General features: G+C 35.1%; 2 protein-coding genes across 2 annotated transcripts; both read right to left on the bottom strand.

The window, feature by feature from the left end:
* Positions 1 to 3,664: 3,664 nt before the first annotated feature.
* Positions 3,665 to 4,980, bottom strand: LOC137709545 (GPI-anchored protein LLG1-like). The gene is made up of 3 exons (XM_068448628.1): positions 4,773 to 4,980; positions 4,614 to 4,676; positions 3,665 to 4,149 (listed from the first exon to the last, which is right to left on the bottom strand). The coding sequence occupies exons 1-3, from the start codon at positions 4,852 to 4,854 to the stop codon at positions 3,788 to 3,790; spliced, it is 507 nt and encodes a 168-aa protein (XP_068304729.1). The 5' UTR covers positions 4,855 to 4,980; the 3' UTR covers positions 3,665 to 3,787.
* A 905-nt stretch (positions 4,981 to 5,885) lies between these two features.
* Positions 5,886 to 10,318, bottom strand: LOC137708617 (uncharacterized). Its single transcript, XM_068447736.1, has 9 exons — positions 10,010 to 10,318; positions 9,534 to 9,674; positions 9,264 to 9,359; positions 9,051 to 9,177; positions 8,524 to 8,633; positions 7,988 to 8,068; positions 6,950 to 7,032; positions 6,495 to 6,766; positions 5,886 to 6,185 (listed from the first exon to the last, which is right to left on the bottom strand). Exons 1-8 carry the CDS (start codon positions 10,316 to 10,318, stop codon positions 6,553 to 6,555), a joined length of 1,161 nt encoding a protein of 386 aa, XP_068303837.1. The 3' UTR covers positions 5,886 to 6,185; positions 6,495 to 6,552.
* Positions 10,319 to 22,255: the final 11,937 nt, after the last annotated feature.

Below are 22,255 nucleotides of genomic sequence, written 5' to 3'. Positions count from 1 at the left end.
GCTATTGCATCTGATTGGGAGTTTGACTAGGCGTGCACTTGCGCTATCCAATCGGCTTTGCATTATATTTTTAATATAAAAAATAATATTTACACAGTGTATATGACCAATTTTAGGAGAGATTTTTCAGTGTGATCGGTATACGGAATGACACATCATGTGTCACTATAGAAATAGTGGGATATGTGTGCTAAAATGTTAATAACTTAAAAAATAAAAATTTCCACCACTTCTATTAAAACAAGTGATATACTATTTATGTTCCCGTCGCAATTAAAAACTTTTCTTTAAGGAATACCACATCCTTCAACAAAGACGTGCAGCCACCCAAAAAAGGATGTTTAAAAATTGCACTCGACATTTTCCACTTCCACGAATGTTGTACCAATGGTTTTTCTTTTAAGCTTCTTTTGGTAAGATAATTATTAACCGTTCTTTTACAATTTTGGTGCCATGCGTATCTTAATTTACCCATTTTGATGTACCTAAATTACATGACCTACCATAGCTTTTAACAAATCAGATTTCGGTATCCGGTTTCTTCACGCCAAAAAAGAGGAGGTTCCTAAATTCTTGCTAAATGATGTCTCAGAGTTTTAAGTTAAGAACAATACTGATTGTTCAAGATAATAAGAATTTGAATTTAAAGATATTAATCTTGTAAATTTAAAGATTTGAATTACAATAGTACACTAGTTCCTCATTTAATTTGTCGATTTGGAAAACAACTTTTTAACATTAGAATTCACTATTGTTCACCTAGGCTATTAAAATGGTTGACAATGATAAACTTCTGAACTCAACACCCCTATGATCAACTACAAATCATGAATGAATTGTTTTTTTGAACTCAACGTACTGTAAGTTTTAAATGCCCTTTTTTCATAACAAATTTGTAATGTACCAGAAGTTTGGTACATTAGTGAATCTTATGTTGACACATTGATCGTTGAGTTCATGAAACAATATGAATTTAGAACGTACCAAGAGTTTGGTACATTAGTGAATCTTATGTTGATACATATTGATCGTTGAGTTTGTTAAATAATATGAGCGTACCAAGAGTTTAGTACATTAGTGAATCTTATGTTAACACATATTGATCGTTGAGTTCATGAAATAATATGAATTTAGAACGTACCAGACATTTGATATGTAAAGTTTTTATTTTTTAAATGTATCATTATGATGAAACGTTACACAATGTGCGTTTGAGGCATACCTATTGTTTGGCATGTCTTTATGTTATTTCGACAAGTAATGATTATTTGGTATTAAACTCCCAACTAATTGGTACATTAACTAATGTTATGTTGATACATATTGATCATTTGGTTCGTGAAATAATATTGACTTCGAAGGTACCAGATGTTTGGTATTTAAAACTTTTATTTTAGAAATATACCCATCTGATGAAACATGTGTGTTTGAAAAGTACCAATTATTTGGTACGTCTTTTTACATTATTTCGATGAGTAATGATCATTTGGTATTAAACTACCAATTAACCGGTACATTAATTCATGTTAATTTGACACATAATGATCATATGGTTCACGAATAAGATTAATTTAGAATTTACCAGACTTTTGGTACATAATATTTTATTATTGGTACGTACCCAACTAATAAATGTTATATGATGTGATTTTTAACCATGCCTTATTTGGTAGGTCTTTTAACGTTATGTTAATTTAAAAGATACAAATCATTTGGTACGTAAGGTGCACATCATACCAAGTAAAAACATGGTGCACTTTCGACAACAACTGGTACGTAAGGTGCACTTTCGACGACAATTGGTGCGCAAGATGCACATCTCTCCAAGTAAAAACGTAATGATTTATTACCAAAAATTGCTTTAATCTACAACTGTATGTGAGCAAGAGAAATCTTTAATCTACCAGTGATATGAACAATACCAATTTTTCAAGTCCACCATCACCAAATCATCACTATGTACTTCAAATACAAACTCGCTTAACTCCTATGCTTTCTACCAACTGGAATTGAATGCCTCGGCGACGTTTGACCACATCTCACCGTACTTGCCAAAAACACATCAATCAAAACACTGCATAATCCTAACATTATGTTGTTCAATATTATACTTTTCATACTTAAAACTGAAAGCCCCTAAAAACTATACCGTTCACTAAAAGCATAAAAAGAGAAGGGGAAAAAAAATGAAGAAAATGAATAATGGTGGGACGGCAGGTCTTAAATCAAACCATGTACACAAGCACCTCTTACTTCATTAAAATTCAACATAACAACTGTACCTGGCATGTAAGAAGAATGCATCTGCATAGTTCTGTTTGGGCAAGTCCTCCAAGATTTGTCAATTAGTCCACCACCATTTTTTTCTCAAAATCTGCATGTTTACCTCAACTACTTCTGGAGTGGACTTGAACAATTTCACCATATTCTTACGAAATTTTTTCCCAAAACAAACCGGATATGTGCTCTTAATTATCTCACCCAATAACAGGATAAAATTGCGCAAACAACACTAATTGAAATGGATAAGTCCATTCAAATTTCAAAAATGGGAGATCAAAAAAAAATATTCAACATAGGAGAAAAAATCTATGCTCTCAAATTCAACAAATCAAAAACCACTTCCTACAAAAAAGGTCACGTACAAAGAAATATCAGCCTAAAATGATATATTTGGAATTCAATAATTAGCATTTTAATTTCAGAAAGTAAAATAATGACATGTAATTTAAATAAATATAAAAATGCTGATGTGGCTATTGTTTAAGGCGCCTTAGTTAAATCTTAAAATAGAACTAATGTTTGATCTAAAAAGTATCAAAAAAATGCAGGGGATTCTAATTTTCCCTAATATTAAAAACATGATAAGTTGAGATTATCCCTTGCTAATTTGATGTATCAACGTGCTGTTAAAATATAATTATTTAGAGAAACTCAATTATCATAATAACTATTTATTTTAGAGGCATTTAGTTTCCACTTTGATGATCGAGTGACGTTCTCTGTTCAAGGATGGCATTCCCAAATCACCCAATTTTGTATACCTCCTCTCTTTGTCGGAGATCCGACTCTAGTCATTTTTAGGGCTAAAAAAGACCGAAAGATCTAAACCCGACCCGGAAAAACCCTAACCCAAACCGATAAAAACGAACCGAATATTCCGAAAACCAAAATACCGAACCGACCGAAATTTTTGGTCAATTTTGGCCTATTGCCAAACCAACCGAAATTTTAGTCAATTTTGGTTCATTTTTTCTTCTAGAACGGTTCTGTTTGGTTTTTGATATGGGGTTTTTAGTTTGGAAACCGAACCGAAACCAGCCCTGGTCCTTTTCGGTTGAGTTCGACAATTTTGGATTGATCTTTCGAAGTTACACCTGTACTCTTCACTTAAAACATAAATTAGATGCGAGGATGCACGATCTCGATGTGGATTGTATGCTTTGATACTATGAAAAAATTGAAGCATCCAACTTAAAAGTCATTTGGCAACTTGAAGAATCTGCATGAAAGCATTACATACTGTAGTGAACGCTTTACATCCATAATGTGAGATAACTCTCAAGAGATCACAATTAAGGTTTTTCATGTACTATTGACTATTAGAGCAAAAGAACTTGTTTCGTATCAGAAATGTGGGTGGGTTTAGTGATAAACTGCCAAGTATATAATAAAATTATACTATTTGGGATACATGTTCAAAGCATACAAATTGGTGAGAGTTATCCGCGGAAAAATAATTGAGTGGTTACACGTTGGGGTGATGTTTTTTCACACTTACACCAGCTCAGAACATATGGAAGGATAATACAAGGAAGGCAGCAGATAGTGCTAGCATGATGGAGTGAGTAGCTGATATATGACCTCTGCTGCTCTTCTGATCAGATTTCGGTGCCTCAGCGGGACATGCAAGACCTTCTTTCCCTTCGCGGCATTGAGACGCAAACAGGCCGGGAGGGTACTTCCCGTAGATGTTTATGTAGCTGAACATGGTTGAAGCACAATCATTTTTCAAGTCATTGATTTCTTCTGTAAAAGGACAGGCAAAATCCTTCAAAGCATTACAGCAGCTCTTTGCTGGGTAGTTTGGTCCTTTGCACTTGCTTGTTATGATTGTGTAGTTCTGGTTCTCAAAATTCACAGGACAATCTGCAGATAACCCAGCCGGAAAAGAAACTTATGCAATGCAGATGAAACATATATACCACAAGCTAGCTAGAGATGCCGAATCAAATGTACATTTTAGTTTTCTTGCTCTAATTGTATTTCCTTTCCGTTTTGGGATCAATTCTCGTGTATATTTTGGTTATGAACTCGTTTTCTTGATTCAGAGACAAATAATACTATGAATACATAGAAAATTGAATTTTTTTTTTCCGTTATGAAGATGTTGTTGAACGAAATGACCAAATTATAACATCCAACTCAAAACCAATACGCAATCAGTCGAGAAGCCTTCTACATTATATATTCTAAACCGTAACACATTTCCAGCACATTGAATTGATGGCCAAGAACAAATTAATTATTTAAAAATTAGAAGAAAAATTATGGAAGCATAAATTATATGTAATTAAAAGGAGAAGGTAAGGAAATGAAGGGCAATTGCTTACTTTTTTTGGCCTGAAGAAGGGCACGTCCCCCCGTGGATGATCCACCAGCCCGTAAGATATCATCTGTAACATTCACACGACGAAAATTAAATTAAATTAAATTGAAACAAAATAAAAAGGACAAAAATAAAAGAAGAGAAGAGATGAAAGGGGAATTACAAGAGATGAAGGTGGCGGAGGAGGCAAAACCCAATACAAGGAAGAAGAAGAGGAAGAAAACGGGATGAGATAACGAAGCCATTGTAAAAATAATAATTTCAGAGACCGAAGAACCTATGACCTATGTCAAGTCGTTATCGTCGATCTCTGCCTTTGGCCTCTCAGTCTCAGGCTCAGCTCCTTCTCCCCTTTCTTTTTTGGTTGATGGTTTTGGTTCCCTCTCTTTCTTTCTCTCTTTAGGTCTGTCTGTTTGTTTGAGGGAAGAGAGAGAGAGAGAGAGAGAGAGAGAATTGGTGGGAGGAGAGCGAAATGCTGCATGAAATTTGGAGAGGGTAAAAGTGGCAACATAAACAACTTCTGTGGGTGGTGATGTTTCAGACGTTACTAGTTTAAATGGCTGTTTTTTTTTTTTGTAGACAAAAGCTGTTTTAATACTATGGGGAAACAAATTGACCTGATGTTTTAATTTTATTTTTGGCTAGTTCAAGTTCAGTTCGTAAAATATGTGAGTCAAGGTCAAACAAAATATTACGTTCATTTGAAAAAAAAATGTTAATAATAAACCTTGAAATACTCGGTTTGTCAAAACTATTATTTTTAAGCTCAGCTCATTCGTTAAAGATTGGTTCACTAAGGTCAGACAATGTCATTGCTTTCCCTTAAGATTGAAGACCAATCTTCCAAGAGTTTACGTGTATGTTAAGAAATGTCCTACTACTAGTAGTGTATGCTTTTTTATTTTTCACTTTTCCTTAGGTCAAGCCGAATTAAATCTCAATCCACAAACAATCCTGGGTGAATTTGACCTCGAGTTTCAAAGAATCATTTGAGCCAAGCTTGAACACGGCCGTCCGAGCTTTCTTTGAGCTTTTTCGGTCACTGGAGGTTCAAATTATAACATCTAAGCCAAACTTGATCACCAAATTGTTCGACCCGAGCTAATCGTTTCTCTTTCGGTAGGGTTTATGTTTTGACACAACGATATGGCTTGCTCCGTTCGAGCAATATATTGTCATGCCAGCTTCCAAGCTGGACTTGAATCAACCAATCAAACCTTTTAACCCCTAGGGTAACCCAAATAATGGAGGACAAGAAAAAAGTGGAACTTAGTGCTAGTGGGTTTACTGCTTCATTTAGGTTCCATCAACGTACTCCGAAAATAATCCACAAAATCATTTTGAATTTGATCAGTTCAACATCAAATACATTCGGTGTGAAAGTGACTATGTCAGGTGCCAAAAATAGATAGTCCTCCTTCACCGTTAGTAAGAAACTAGAGGGGATGATCATTTCAGAAGTAAGAAACTGATGCAGCTTAGCAGTCGAAATTGGAGCCCTCGTGCATATATTACTCATTCTATTGCTGATTTCCAAAATTCGTTTCTGATAAGATGTGAACAGATAAATGGAAACCTTCAAAAACAAAAGCAAAACAGGTGTAAACATTTTGCACATGATTGTTACCATGAAAACAATCAATTGAGAACAATATGCAATCAACAGAAGGGAGAAAAGCAACAAGCACTGACAGTCCATCGTAACAGTAATCAACTGAAATTCTATGGAGTGTTTGCATCCATGTGACATGTGCGACATGCAGATCCACTATTGTGTAAATCAGACAATCAAGGAAAGTAAGGATATTCAACAGACCATGTAAACTAGCAGAATACGATCCACTGCATTTCAGAAATAAGTAATCGAAGAATTCAGTGAAATTACCTCAGAATTCTAAAATCTTCTTGGCTACAGGTCAACCATTAACTTTCTTGGTTGGTTGTTAGCAAATTGTGTGTCGTACTTTGCGAGTGATGGACCTGCCCATCCGAAGCCGCCTATTTGTCAGTGCTTCTAATAATAAAACTAAAGTATCCTCTACAGCTTCAGCCTGTTTATCTAATCCAAAGGAGCGGAACTCTGGAAGAAGTTGCAGCTCAGAGAGGAGGCCAATAGCAGCTCCTGCTGTACAGGTACGATCCCATGATGGTTGGGGCCTGCCCTTAACACAAAACAATCAGTTACAAAACCAGTTTTGAAAAAAATGACAAGTGATTTGGAAATTGGAAATGCACAAGAGCAAAAGAAAGTGCTCAACAATAAAGAAAATAAAAATAAAAACAAAGATAAAACAAACGCTCCTGCATAGAAAACGGCAAAAATGATTTCTTAGTTCTTACCGAAGTTTGTGCATCGCAGAAGTACCAGTGGCCAGGGAAATACAAGGAAAGTCTCCATCTCCCCAAACTGACACTCCTTGATCCTGCAGTAGAAATACTCATGTTAAAAACTACAAAAAGAGTATAGAGGTCCTTTTGTTAAAATTGTTAAAGGTCATCCCTAAATCAATCTGATAGCTTTATACAAGCAATGAAGTAAAGCAAAAATGTACGGATATAGTTATGGGCACCAAAGGTCCAAACTGCTGACCCTATTGTTAATGGAAAGCAGAGAGGCTTTTAGAGAATAACTTATTGGGAAAGTCTATTACCAACTTTAATGTGGGAAAAACTGTTTTGGTGTCGAAAGTGAGGTTCTACTATTATAAGTATTTGACCATCATTTTGACCAAACTGCCCTTCAGGTTCGACCGATGTCCAACTCAGTTCAACACTAAAACCGACCTTCTTGAACCTTAAAAGATCCATCTCCCCCACTAGCTCTGTACAGCAGTTAGTGGAGGAATAGTGGTGAGCAAACAGGTTGCCAATCCAATCAATCCAGAAAAAAAACAAAGAAACTCATCAAACGAACTAACCATGACTCTCCCGTCGCCCAAGTCACATATTTTTAACATAAACTTTTAGATCTGAATATGGACTCAAACCCGCAAAGGTCAGCTGTGGAGTCGAACTTATATACTCCAAAATGCCCATCAAGTTCGACTCCAAAACTGACCTTTATGCCTCATACTCATCTCCTAAAAAACGCCCCTAAAGCTCGGCAGAAAAACCATGCGGTATGTACAGCAGGGGCATTTAGATCTTTTTACAGTAAAAAGGGCTAAAATATTAATATCTCATAAAAAGTGGGTCAAAAAGGTTTTTCACTCATTTGAAAAATAAGCCCATGATTTATTGGAAGAGGTCCAAGTTTGATGGTCAAATATATGCCATATGAAATAATACAAGAAATCTACATTAAGCATTTTGTAGACAACAATCAAAACATGTAAGTAAGAAAATACATAGAAACAAAGATATGCCTGACAGCTTTACCTTCAGCCGACTGAATATTGCAACTGAATTGTTCCATGTTCCATCAATCAAAATGAAATTCAGAGTTCTATCTTCATCTGTCTGCGCATAGTCAAACTAAAATTGACCACCATGGTAAACTTGAAGAAATTATAACATATTTCTTACAAAGAAACATGAAGCCTAAACATTATTCATGCTAGTGTGGCAATCTATCAACACAGTATCTAGGAGACAACCAACATTTATAACTGAACCAAGGGTGTTTTTGGGAGTGCTTTGGAAATGAAAAGTGCACTTTCAGATAACCAAAATGAACTATTTAGTGTTTATCTGAAGTTGATAAAAGCATGTTTGGGCCTTTAGTGCTTCCTAGAGCTCTTGATAGGTGCTTTCAGCAGGAAATGCTGTCAGATGAATAATGCAGGAAAAACATGAATTTAATAAAATAGAAAATGCCTTAAAAAAGATCACTAAGTAGATAACTACTTAGCCAAAAAAAAAAAAAAAAAACTTTCTGCAGAAGCCCTCCCAACATTGCTCTAAAACAATAATACCTTAGTATCTGATCCTTCCAGATATGGTGACGGTTCTTGGCCAAAGACATCCTCAACTGATTTTAACACTCCATTTTTGTTGGGATACAGGCACCAAGTATTGCTTTTTCCTGTATTTAATGTAAATCCCAAAATGTTAATGATTCAGAAGGTTTAATATCCATAAAATCAACTAGGGAACGTATACAAAACTGCCAAATCGAACTGCTCCAAAATAATACTGGCAACTTAAATTTATCAAAATAGCTGGGTACTAATACCAGTAGTTTGTGTCAACAAGCAGTTACATAATCTACTGCAAAAGCCAAAGGTTCCAAACAATAAGAAAATAAAGCACCCCTTTTATTGCAGTCAACACACACTCGGGAACCAAAGTAGGTTTTCATAACAACAGGGAAAGAGTATCATAAAGAATACTTTAATAATTTAAATTAACAATGCATTAATCACATTAGGATGGTCAACTTGACATTTATAGGCAGCATCAGTTTTGAACTTCTTTGAAGAGGAAAGAAAATCAAATAAACCTGCAAGCTTCAATGCATTCCACATTATTTCTTCATGTTCAGAAATGCCAAAGAGGCACAAAGTTGCAGCCTCAGTGCCAAATACTTGCCATAACAACTTCCCAGTGTTGTTCTGCCGCAAGAAGTCCTGCAACATGGATGACTGCAAGTTTAAATGATGTTTTGAAAACTGTAATAAAGTATCAAACTGATTCATAATGAGCAGTAGAAAACCTTGGGATGCATATATAACCAGAACCGCATTCCATTCCATAGAGTGCATTGTGTGACTCTAGAACACATACAATCTTCTTCAGAGGGAAGCCAGCACTGCATAGTGATAATAAGTCTTATAAGCGACAATGAACATGATATAAAGATATTAAGCAGTAAAAGGGCATATTGGTCTCTTCTAGGATGCACATGCTTCAATATTACCTCACCAAGAGGAAGAAGGTAAACCTGATGAAAGTGAAAAATTATTTTGACAAAATAACCAAATACCTTTTGACAAAGGTAGCCCCTACTTCCGAGCAAACGACATGCTATTTGTCGAGCTGAAAAGAATTGGAGCTTTTGTTCAGAATCACCTAAAGCCTGATATGTTTTTCGGTGTTTTTTATCCTCTTGCACTTTGAAATCTCCCTGAAAAGTAAGGTATCAAGTTATCAGCAACCTACTTTAAAGCCAATTTGTCAACCACTCCAATAGCACAATCCGAAAAGAATACAGAAAATCTTCATCTGAGCTACACATGTCATAGAATATAAGTCTACCCAAGTAAATATTTGTTACATCGAACACCCTAATCACCCAATAACCTAAGCTCATAATATTACAGTGTTTCTAATTGATGCTGATAAACCTCCATGGTAAATAGATCACACAAAATGTAAATACATATTGAAACAAAATTTACTCCAAATATTCATACAGAAGGCATAAGGCATAATAATTTGATCAAATTTCATATGATATACCTGAAGTTTGCCACGACTACCACCAAAGCTCATCTGGGTATCAATATCTTTCTCCAAAGCCTTCAAATCCTCAACAATTTTGGTAACCATGGCGGGAACTGGAGACGCGGTGCCCCAACCCTGCCATTCCTGCAATGTGATAGCGCCTTCATGAACGCCGCTTGTACGAGCTTCTCGTGGGGGTGACCCAGAAATTGAACATGAAAAGGGTCTGTGAAGAGTTGTGGGTTTGGAGTCCATAAGGGTTTTGGTGGAGAAGGCGATACAAGGAGAGCATTTCAATGTTAAAGCCCTTGAGGGGGACGCCATGGTGTACCTTGCTGCTTCTGGGCCCTGTCACTCTAGCGTTAACCCTTTTTTTTTATTTATTATTCACTTATTGGTAAAATGAAATAAATTTAGAATTTAGCAACAATATTTAAAGGGGCATGAAATCTACACACCATTTTTTACTTTTCACACTCTTCTAATTTTTGACCGTCGGATTGAATGAATTGAAGAAGATCAATGGACATAAATTAACAAAGTGTGTGTAAGAAGTAAAAAGGGGTGTGTGGATAACACACCCCTATTTAAATATATGAGAAATGAGAAATGTTTTTATAGGACTCTTCTAAGGATGAGGATCCCATCCTGATCCAAATGATGGGGATCCTAGGGATCTTCATATCCTAGCCGTTCATTGTATATCGTGCTGTCATAAATCCTTTGAATTTTATTATTTAAAATTAAATATAAATAGTACCTGATGAAAACTAACCGTACCATATACGATGAACAACTAGGATGTGATGACCCTTAGGATCTCCACCATTTGAATCTAGATGGAATCCTCATCCCTCTTTTAAAAGCGTGACTCTTCATGAGTACTCTGCCGTCTCATGTTTTTTACTTAATAATTTATAATATTAACACCGAAATTGATGTTAAATTGTGAGGTGTCAGAGAGTTAGCAGAAAACCACTGTGGATGGTATGCATTTTTACTCTTTCTATTTTATTTTCTCTTAGTAAATATTATTGAACCTTTTAGTCGTTATTTGGTTTCTAGTATTTTGTTTTTCTCGAGTTATTCAGTATGGTGTAGAGAAAGTAATTATCACAATAGAAACAGAAAAGTGAGAGTTCAAATGAGAGGGCTTCTTGGGGATTGATGTTAGCTATAGGTTCTGTCTTTTTGCTTGATTGTATGTGTCATTGCTATATCGGCTATTGGCAATTGTGTGTCATTGTCTATAAAAACAGTTCAATCAACCCTCATGCGTTCGCTAAATAAAAAAAAAATACGTATTTTTACATCCGTGAGAGTTTTGTCTCCGTCCTAAGTTGGAATCGAAATAGTGATAACTTTGTTGTGCGACTTCCTAATTGGCTGGGTCAGGGATAACTTGGAAATGTTGATGCTTCAAAGACCAATTCAAGTCCAACATTTGGGGTTGAGGCTGGGATAACTTTGGAAATGTTGATGCCTTAAAGAACAATTCATGTCCAACATTTGGGGTTGGGCTTGCTACAGGTCAAGCCGACGAACCTTCTGTGGGTTTGTGGAAACTGAGAGTTGGGAAGGTTGGAATTGTAGGCGTTTTTCTAGAAGGGCCAGTGATCTCATTGTCCATGATAAAAGTAAGGGTTTGTTGGCAAAAAGCCTCATGGGACTTTTTGTGTCCCACTTCGCTTCATGGAAGTATTCTTTTTCATTAAATAGTTTTTTTTTTTTTTTTTTTTCCTTTCTGAAGATGTGAATGCAAGTTGTTAATGCACAAAATCATATAGACTTCAGAATACATAAAGTGTCAAGTTTGTTATCTTCGCATGGTTGTTCCGGCCACCTAGTGAGGATAATATGTAAAGAGATAGAGATTGGAAAGCAACACAAAATGTAGGTGCTTCATCCTAAGTTGGGCTATGTTCATAGGGTAGAGGTGTTCTCATTAATAGTAAAGAGTTTACACAATACATAGGTTCAAGCGTAATCATCATTATTGGGTTCTAATGATAAGTTTCAGTACAATAATGACATTAGGGACTAATGGTAGGAGAATTGTCTCGTTTTATAGTTGAGAAGAGTCACTCACTTTCGTCTGCGATTGATGTGGGACTTTAGGAGATTTATGCTGACATTGACACGTGTCGTGCTGTGATCAACCTCTTGATAGGAGCCGAACTCATGTGCTTCGGCAGGAATACCTCAACATGAACGCTTCAATAGGTCCCTGAAGATATGAAATTGACGATGCTCGGTAGTTTCAGGATTGGTAAAGCATGGTACAAACACAAGTATTCTTCATCACCAAGATGACCATGTTAAGACCAAGATTGCATTTGAGATCATGTAGGATCTAAAAGAGATTAATCCCATTCACTTTCCAAGAGAATTTGTAATAGGGATGGTCCTTCGTGTAAGTGTTGAATTAGGAACACGCAAACCATTAGAACTTTGGGAACCTTAGGCCATCTCCAACTGAAGGAGGGCCAGAGGGCTCATTTTAGCCCTATAGCCTTCCAAAAAATTAATATTTTAATGAACAGGGCTAGACCATATTTCTTACCATCTCCAACCGAGGGGCCAGAGGGCCACATGCCACCAACCGAGGATCAAAAGGCCAAACATTTATTATTTAAATTTAAAGATTACAACAACTTAAATTTAAAAACTACAACTAAAATTTTAAAAATACAAATTAAATTTAAAAACTACAACTAAAATTAAAAAAAAAAATACAACTTAAATTTAAAAATTACAACAACTTAAATTTAAAGTCTATAATCATCATCATCTTCATCATCCGCCATTCTAGGATTATAGTCGGATGAAAACAACTGCTATTGGGCCATTTCCTTCTTTTTTTTCCAATCAAAATAGGCCTTACTCATTGGAGTGTAATCTGAAGTTTTCCTTTGCATGTTCCTATCATCCATCTCTTCTTGAATTTGTTTTGCCCGTTCTTCGTGCCTAAGGTTCCTTTTTTCCGCGGCAAAGGCATTTTGCTCCGCCATTAATTGCAATGAGGCCGCCACTTCCTGTTGAGCGGCATAATCATCCCTTGCCTTACCCTTTTCCTTCAACCTTCGGGCCTTGTTTCGTCCCATAGCCCTAGGTATGGAACCTTCACCCGAAGACGGATTTTCTACCCTTGTTTCTTGAATGGTAGGAAATACATCTTCATCCCCATCTACAGCTGAGGATGCAGTTCAAAACACCAGCGTAGGACCTACTCGATGTTGAACTGGATCTTCAAATAACACTCACCCTTTACAAATTTCCCAACAACCGTGATGCTAAAAGGGTTTCGAGTTGCCCTCTATATACAATTCCTCCGTTTGGCGTACCTACAAAATATATTTACAAAAATTAAAAGAAATTAATTTATGAAATTAAATGTAATATAATTAAATATTTAAAATAAATTGTGAAAACACTTACTTCGTTATAGTAATTGGCGCCGTTTTCATGTCTACTTACGGTTGCTAATAGTGCTTGATGCCATTTATTCAAACTTGGATGAAGATGTTTCTTCCATCTTGAAGAGCAACTCTCGTGGTTTCGGGTATTCAGTGGAGTGGTGCCTTCGTAGAACTCATAGTACTTTTTGGACACACGAGTCGAAACACCTTCACTTGTTTGAGAACTCCCATGCACACTATCTTCCAAAACCCATTTATAAGCATTGCAAAGAGCTTCATCTTCTTTTTGGGTCCAAGCCCTACCTTTCATTGCAGATGAGGCCATTTGAAAATTATTGAAAAAATTGAAGGAAAGATTATTACAAAAGGTAAGAACATATAATGTGAAGAATTGAAATAGAATGAAGTGAGATAGTATGAAATGGTGAAAATTATGTGACAAATGGTGTAGGAATGGCTTTAGGTATTTATAGGAAAAAATGAGAATTTTTTTTTTTAAAAATTTTGGCCTACAAAGAAAAAAAAAATCAAATCAAATCCAACAGTAACTGACGTCAACTAGCCGTTGGTTTTGAATTTGTGGCCTGGCCCGAGGTTGGCCGGTTGGCTGGGTTGGGCCAGCCAGTTGGCCCTTTGGCCATTTTTTGCCCCGTAGGACCCACTAGTCCTTTGGTCTAGCCCTCGGTTGGATACGGTTTTCGAGCTATTTTCGGCCTTCTGGATCCTTCAGTTGGACTTAATGATTGAGTTTGAAGTATATGGTATTAGTATAACCCTTAAGTTATGACTTACTGGTTTCGTAGAGAAACTGGCTTAGTGCTTGTGCGATATTTATCTTAAATGATATTTTAAAAGGCTAGTATATGTTATGGTAATTTCCTAATTGAAAACATAAATTTGTCCCATTTACATGCTGGAAGAAAAAATTTGATTGAATTTGAGTGAATTTTTACTTTAAAATTTTTTTAGCACATCAAATTCTAGCACATGAAAAGATTTAATGTGCAATTTTACGCATAAATTGATTTAGACTTGGTAAACATATATTTTGGGTAGCAGATGCTTTACGCTGGTCTTGCAGTTTTTTTCAATGTCTCCGTGCTAACAAATTGGAAGCTTCTTTTGTCAAACATATTGCCTCTTTTAAAATCGATAGCCTACAGTCAATTTCAAACGCTGACAAAATTATTTCCACCACTATCCCTAATGCAATAATTAGCACGTCATCTGGCCTTTGCGGTGGTGAAAAGTCATACTTGTCCGATCTGAAGGGAAGGACATGAAAGAGGCAGGTAGAATCTAGGGGTTCGTGTTTTTAAAAAGGTTAAAAGTGTTTTTAGATAAAATATTTTTAGATTTCAAAAGTATTTGAAGTGTTTTATGAAAGAAATATCAGTTATGTGTTTTTTTTCAGGAAGCATTTTATTAAATGTTTTTTTTAGCATTTACTTGTATTTTTACTAAAAATTAGTTCTAAAAATATATTCATTAAAAAAACTTTTAATTATTTTAAAAACACATCCAAACAAACTTTAATATCTCGTGATTATCACACCTATATGAGTTTGAAGTCATTTAATCTCTCGTATTCAATTATATGACGACTCCCCCGCTGAAAGTTTTGGAATTATATGATGTCTGGGGCCCTATTTGTCAAATCTATATACATACATGATTCTTGACTGAAAGTTTTGGAATCTTTGTTGAACTGGCAAAGGATTATAGTAAGTGCTTTAAGTTGAGCATAATCGATAGTCATTCAGTTACAACCAAATATGGAATTCGGAGGGTCCCAACCATCTTGATTTTCATCAACGGTGAGAAGAAGCATACGATAATTGGTGCTGTGCCTAAAACCACACTGACTAGAACCATTGAGAAATTTTTGTAGAGGTGGCTACGGAAACCCTTCGCATGATTTCTGTTTTTGGTATTGTTTTTCCCGTTGCTTTTGCTGTGACTGTGAGGGCTGCTAATTTAGGCCAAGTTCAGAAGCGTCTTTTATCTCGTCTTTTGTTGATGATATTATATATATTATTTATTAATCTTCTGTGTTAGATGCATATCAACATCTTCACTAATGTTGCCCTACCGAAAATTTCTTACCCTAGTAAAGTAGTCGGGATTTTAGAGGGTCAACTTCTGCAACTCCGAAAATCTTCGACATCTGACCCTACGATGACCTGGGTCCTGCCTTTGCAAGCTTTATCTGCTACTTGCTTCTTTTTTTTCAATCGTATTTTCTACAAATCTAGAACTTTTGAAATTGTCTTCCATGTTGATATGATATTATTTTTTGAGTTAGATTAATGAATATCATCGCCTTCGCCTTCCTTTCAACTTCTGTTGGACTTTCACCAATGAAGATGTCTAGGGCTGCTGCCTGTTCGAATCTAGAAGCTCAAAAAGAAGAGTCGTGACCTTTATTTTGAGTCATTTTTTTGTCATGACGTTCATGTCTTTGATCCAAAAAAGAAGATTGTTCCTCCTGTTTATATAACAACGAAGTTTTATCACACTAAATAGAGGTGGTTGAATTAAAAAGATGAAAGAAAAATGAGGTCGAAGTTACTAGTAGCTCAAATATAAGAAACAGGAAAGGAAGTATACATATTAATATAGAAACAGCAACAATTTGTTGGGGTCTGTTCTTTAATTTCACTACCATAAGCCATATCCTATTGCAGTATTTTTGTCATTCATTTGAAGGTCCATAAAACTACAATAATTAATGTCATTTTAGTTAACAAAAACCAGGAGTGTTTTTTCTATATCCCGAACGTATCGTACGTGCCCGATTCTAATAGAAACATGAGGAACCCTTTTAACTTTTCTATTAGAGCTGGTGACGTTGTGTCTGGCACAAGAAGTATGATTTGCTAAAAATAGATGTGCACAGAACTAGATCATCTATTTTATTTTATTTTTTTAAATACTAGGTGAACTAGCAAAGGAGTATTCTGGTTTAAGAAAGGAACACGCATCTTTACTTTTTATTTTTGTATTTTTTCAGTATTCTAATCTAATATATATTACAGAGAGGGAGATTCAAACTTGGACGTAAAAAGGGAAGCATATTATTGTAGCGAACTGTGACTATGTACGAATCTTCTATTACTTTGTTTGCTTTTGAGTATGCCAAAAGTAGTCAAATGACTCATATGTAAAGTTACTAATTAAGGTGCACCCTTGTGTGATGTTTTAGGGAATTCTGCCAAGAATTTTACCAGTGGATTTGCCATCATAGCTGAGAAGCCACAAGCTACCCCCTTTTACTGGAAAGAAGAGGACAATATTGCGGATAAATCACAGGTAATAACCAAAGCATTGTTGTTAATTCAATTTTTTTTGGTTCTCCTGCGGTTGGTTTGTTGTAATGGGAGGCATATCACGTATTTAAAATTTGTTTGGGCATACATCGCAGTCATACCCAGCCAACCCTATCTAGAAAGAATTGTATAGAGATAACAATAATAAAAGCAATTCTAACAATGGACAGACGGCGTTGATGCGTCGGAATGAATAATCAATTGATTGATTATGTTGATTTTTTTAAGAAAACCTTATCTGAATAGTTGTAAATTCTTGAATTTTGTATTCTGTATTCTAATCAGTTGATTTTGTTGCTTAGTATTTAATGCATATTACTGTAAGAAAAGAACAACTTGGATTTAATGTCTTGTCTGTTGATTCTGCATAAACTCTTAAACAAAAATATGAGTGTTGCTGAAGCCCAGCCTAGTTTATTGGAAATATTTGCATGTCATCAACATGCAGATCAACTCCAAATGCCACACTAGTTTAGTTGGTGGTTTGTGTTTGCAAACCGAGAAAAACTTGTGTACGGGCATACCGACTGCAAACTAGATAAACTTGTGTAAGAGCAGTTGGATCATGTGAGTCTCACGAAGAAGTAGCACACAACCACTGTATTTTGGTAGTCCCACCCGAGCTTACTAGTCCCACTCCCTTGAGAGCCGCGGGACTGCGGCAATCCTACTGAATATTTTCTCTTAAAAACTGGTCTTGAAGTACATGTACTCTGTAAGAGGCCAGCTTGTAGCATCTTAGTTACATATATAGGTTGAATCGTTAAAATACACTGCAAAATGAGACTTATAAAATACGTCAGAAAGTATTAAAAGAATAGGTATTCCCTCGATCCACATCGTATTTTCACAATCCAACTATCTATTTTTAGGTCTTTTTCCAAAGACCAAGCCTACCAAAAAGACCCAAATACAAAGTCATACAAATGTTGGATTAAATTTAGTATTACTTCGTAAAATTGTATTTGTCCATTTTCTTCACTACAAGTGGATGTTTTAATGATTTTGTATGTATCTAATTTTTTTCAAGAATGATATATGAATACTTAATTGAAGACAATTCGAATATTTGAAAAAAGTTGTCGAATAAGAGCTATAAAATCGTTTGCCAATATGTGTCCCTTGATCTTAACCCTGTATAGATATTGATTTCTTGTTCTTGTCCTGGAGGGGAAACATTGACACCAAGCCATGCAAAACCCAAACCCGACGCAAAATTAGTTTAACGTAAAGTTGTGGAGTTGTTGGTTTGTCTATTCGGTTGCCACATACAGCCAGTAATAGCCTTGACTCAATGAAGTTAATGTGGAAGATGATTTGTATTGCTGGATGTGCATATGCATCTGTATTCTACGCCTATACACAACAACCTAACTTATATTTTGATATTATGATGCAGATAGTACAAGCAATATTCTATACAAATCGACAGAGCGTTTGATTCCGGACTATTTCAGGTTGAAGAGAAATGCTTTATTTACAAGAACAATTCATCTCTTGCATACTGCAAAAAGATAGTTGCTTGCATAACTTACTATAATTTGAACAAAAAGATAGAAACAACGTCGGTAAACAACTTTGGATTGAAAATTAATGACATTGACTTGCATATTATATTACTTGGTAATGAAAGGGAATGAATGTTTTTGCAGATCAAGTGACGCGCTTAATCCTATAATACTCACATGATTATCTATAATTAATTGACTATAATTCAAATTTCAAGTGGACCAAATACCAGATCAGGTAATCCGCTCCTATACGCTTATGAGGTCTCTAGAATTTGGATTGGAGATGTGGCACTTCGTTTTCACAACGTAATGAGCTTATCAGGTCTTCTTACTAATATTTCCTAATTTTTTTAGTTACATCAATACTTATCAAATAATTAAATTTTTTTTTTTCCTTTCTTATCTATTTATGGGCTCATGACAATGATGTCTGCTGTCCAACAAGATTGGGAGGTAGTTTTCCTGTTTTAATTAGATATTGGAGGTAATAATCATTACTATTTTTATTAGTCAAATATGGTCTAAGATGATCTTTAATAGGACGTGCAAATACTTTGAAATTTGTATTTTACATTTTTTTTTTGTTGGTCGTAAAACTTTCCAACATAAAAACTTCTAGTTTCTTTACATCTTTTAGAAAAGAAAATGTAAATATGATCGCAAATTTACGTTTATTTCATTGGACTAGAGCTCGCATTTAAATCATTCAGAAACATATAATGAAATGCACATGCAACTTTTGCATCTCTACGTTGAGTATGCTCTGATAGTTGAGGGAATAGTGTCCTCAGGATATCAGATGATACATAAAACAAGTAATACAAAGATGGGGCCGGCAACTGGCTCACAAAATGGGAGATAGGAGGCCGGCAACGGGCCGGGACGATGGCTAAATATCTTTTTGTTTTTTTTTTTTTTTTTTTTTTTGCAATAGCGATATTAAAAATGTAAATATTGTAATTGATCGTACTGATTGTACGTAAGCGATGTTAAAAATATTAATAGGTTTTCAGATTTTTAAGACACAAGATTGTCACGCGCATGAATTTGAGAGTTTCTCAACAAAAGAAAAACATAAAGTTGAAAATTGATTCTAAGAAATATTAACTAATTATATTTTTAGAAACTCATGCAATTAAATTATTATAAAAAAAAACACGTTAATCAATAATAAAATAATCCCTCAGAGTCAGAGTGCAAGAGACGAAGACGATGATTCAAATTAGCTGAGTCGGCGGCATAAAATATAGGGGGAGTGGTGGTGCCGCTGCCACCTCCTCTGCCTACCTTCTGTAAATGTATACGTGCAGGGAATCTCGTCCCATTCCTATTGGTGCAGATAATCAATTTGATTAATTGGGTTGCTTTGAAAGCAACTTATGATTAACAAGTTAATTAGGTATTAACACTCACAGGGCCGATTCTCCTCCCTCAATAATTTGAGGCCATCTCCAACCGATGGCTAGGCAGATGGCTCGTTTTAGCCCTCTAGCCTTCCAATATCCTCCAAGATATTAATATTTTAATGAACAGTACAGGGTTATATTTGTCTCTGTCTCCAACCGAGGGCCAAAGGGTCATAGGGCTCGTTTTAGCCCTGTCACAAAAAACTGTCTCCAACCGAGGGCTAAAGGGTCATAGGGCCAAACATAATTTATTATTTAAATTTAAAAACTACAACAACTTAAATTTAAAAACTACAACGATAACTGGCATAAACACCAAGAAAATTAGAACTTAACTTTAATCAATGATTTAGGTATTTATAGGAAAAAAATTAAAATTTTTAAGAATTAAAAAAAAAAAAATTTGAATACAAGAGCTAGCTGATCAATTTTGGAATTTAGGAGCCAAACGTTTGTTTGCTGGTGGTTCGAAATATAGTGATGGACACTTGTTCAATAAATGGTCCGTGGACTGGATCAATCACTTTTTGAACGGTCTCATCTTCTATAAGGTTTATTTTGTACAAGCAATTTTACAATTTATTTAATAGTACTATAAATCACATTTATATCTCATTTTATATTTTTTTAAAACGTAAATGTGAGTAAATGAGGATTCTAAACTACACATATTTTATTGAAATATAATTCATTTTTACATTTTTCTGGAAATGTAAAAAGGTAAATTGGTTTTTTTTTTTTTTTTTTTTTACATTTTAAATTTGCATTTATTAATTGAAGATGTTCTAATAAGTGCTCCATACAACCCAAAAAAAACTTATCCAGCTGTTCAAAAAATGAAGGGCGATTATGCCTAGGGCTGCTGCCCTTGCTTCCTTTGCACGGGCTTGCACACATTTTCTACAGTAATTGCCATTAGGTGGCCCACATGGCATAATCTGGTTTAAAAAAATATATTTGAAAATCAGCTGTTAGGACATTAAAATTAAGGAGGATTCTCTATCCTTCTAATCTCTCTACCCTTATTTCTTATTTCAACAGTTACGGTTAAGCCACGTCAACATCTTATATTAATTTTTTTATAAAGATAATAAAACAAAAAACATTATGTGAGAGAAAAGGATGAAAGGGAATGAAAATAGGAGGGTAGAGAATCATCCTCCTAAAATTAAACACACTAGGGCAAATATGTGGTAGTATATAGTAACAGAAAATATATGGGCGACTAATTAATAATCATATGAATAAAACATCAAATTCGGATGTCATTGTTGAAATTCGATTAATATCATTCAAAGTATCAACAATCAATTATGACCGGAAAAAAAAAAAAAAAAAAAAAGGCCCTCTCCAGCCGAGGGTTAGGTCAAATGGCTTATGAGCCCCACTAGACAAAAAAAGGCCAAAGGACTAACCAGCCAGCCCCAGCCCAGGCCAGAATTTTCATTATTCCTGTCAGTTATATCCGACAGGAATGTTAGGCCAAAATTTCAAATACAACAGCTAGCTGACGTCAGCTAGCTGTTATTATTATTATTTTACATTCTTTTTTTTATTTTTTTTATTTTTTTTTTACAAAAATTTTTAAAATTGTTTTCTTTTAATTCTATTTTTTTCTTATAACTTCCTAAACCATTATACAACATTAAATTAAATTAAGTAACATGAAACAACATTAAATAACATTAACCAACATAAAAATTATACAACATAAAAAAAAAATTAACAACATGAAACTTAAATAACATTTTTAAAAACATTTAACAACATAAAACTTAAACGCCTACTCCATGCTTCTTTTGGCCCAAAGATGTGCAACAAGATCCTGTTGTAGGTACTTGTTTGTGGCACGGGAATGTATCATCCTATAACGCCTCATGTACTCATTTATAGAGATACTACTAGTTTTTGGATTGAAAAACAAATTAGGCCCATCATATATTTTTGCATGATCCGTTCTTGACCTGTTTGGATCCTCTTGGTCGTCATCGGACTCTCCATCAATATACCCATCTCGCTTATCCTCCATAATCATGTTGTGTAATATGACGCAAGACATCATGATGGAGTCCAAATTTTCTTGACTTCACCTTGTTGCCGGTTCCTTGGTGATCTTCCACCATGCTTGTAAAACACCAAAAGCTCTCTTAACATCTTTCCAGTATGCGTCTTGTGTAAGGTAAAACACATTTCGGCGTCATTTTTAGGGTTTGGAATTGCTTGGACAAGTGTCGCCTATTTTAGGTAGATGTCATCTGCCAAGTAATACCCCATATTGTACTGACGACCGTTGATTTAGTAGTCAAGTTGAGGTGATTTACCTTCCGTTAGGTTATTGAAGATGGGTGAACGCCCAAGAACTGTAATGTCATTTTGGGATCTGGGGACTCCAAAAGAAAGCATGTCAGATCCATGTGTCATACGAGGCAACCGCCTCTAACACAATAGTTGGCTTTCTTGACCTTCCGCTAAACACAATAGCATGTCAGATCCCAGTTGGAATTCGAAGAGTATCCAAAGTTTTTAAATTTACGTTGTAGTTTTTAAACATAAGTTGTAGTTTTTAAATTTAAGTTGTTGTAGTTTTTAAATTTAA

The sequence above is a fragment of the Pyrus communis genome, chromosome 11 (genome assembly GCF_963583255.1).
Source record: "Pyrus communis chromosome 11, drPyrComm1.1, whole genome shotgun sequence".
In the NCBI taxonomy this organism is placed as follows: Eukaryota; Viridiplantae; Streptophyta; class Magnoliopsida; order Rosales; family Rosaceae; genus Pyrus; species Pyrus communis.
Note: the sequence above shows the minus strand (reverse complement) of the source record. Positions and strands in the feature narration are given on the sequence as shown.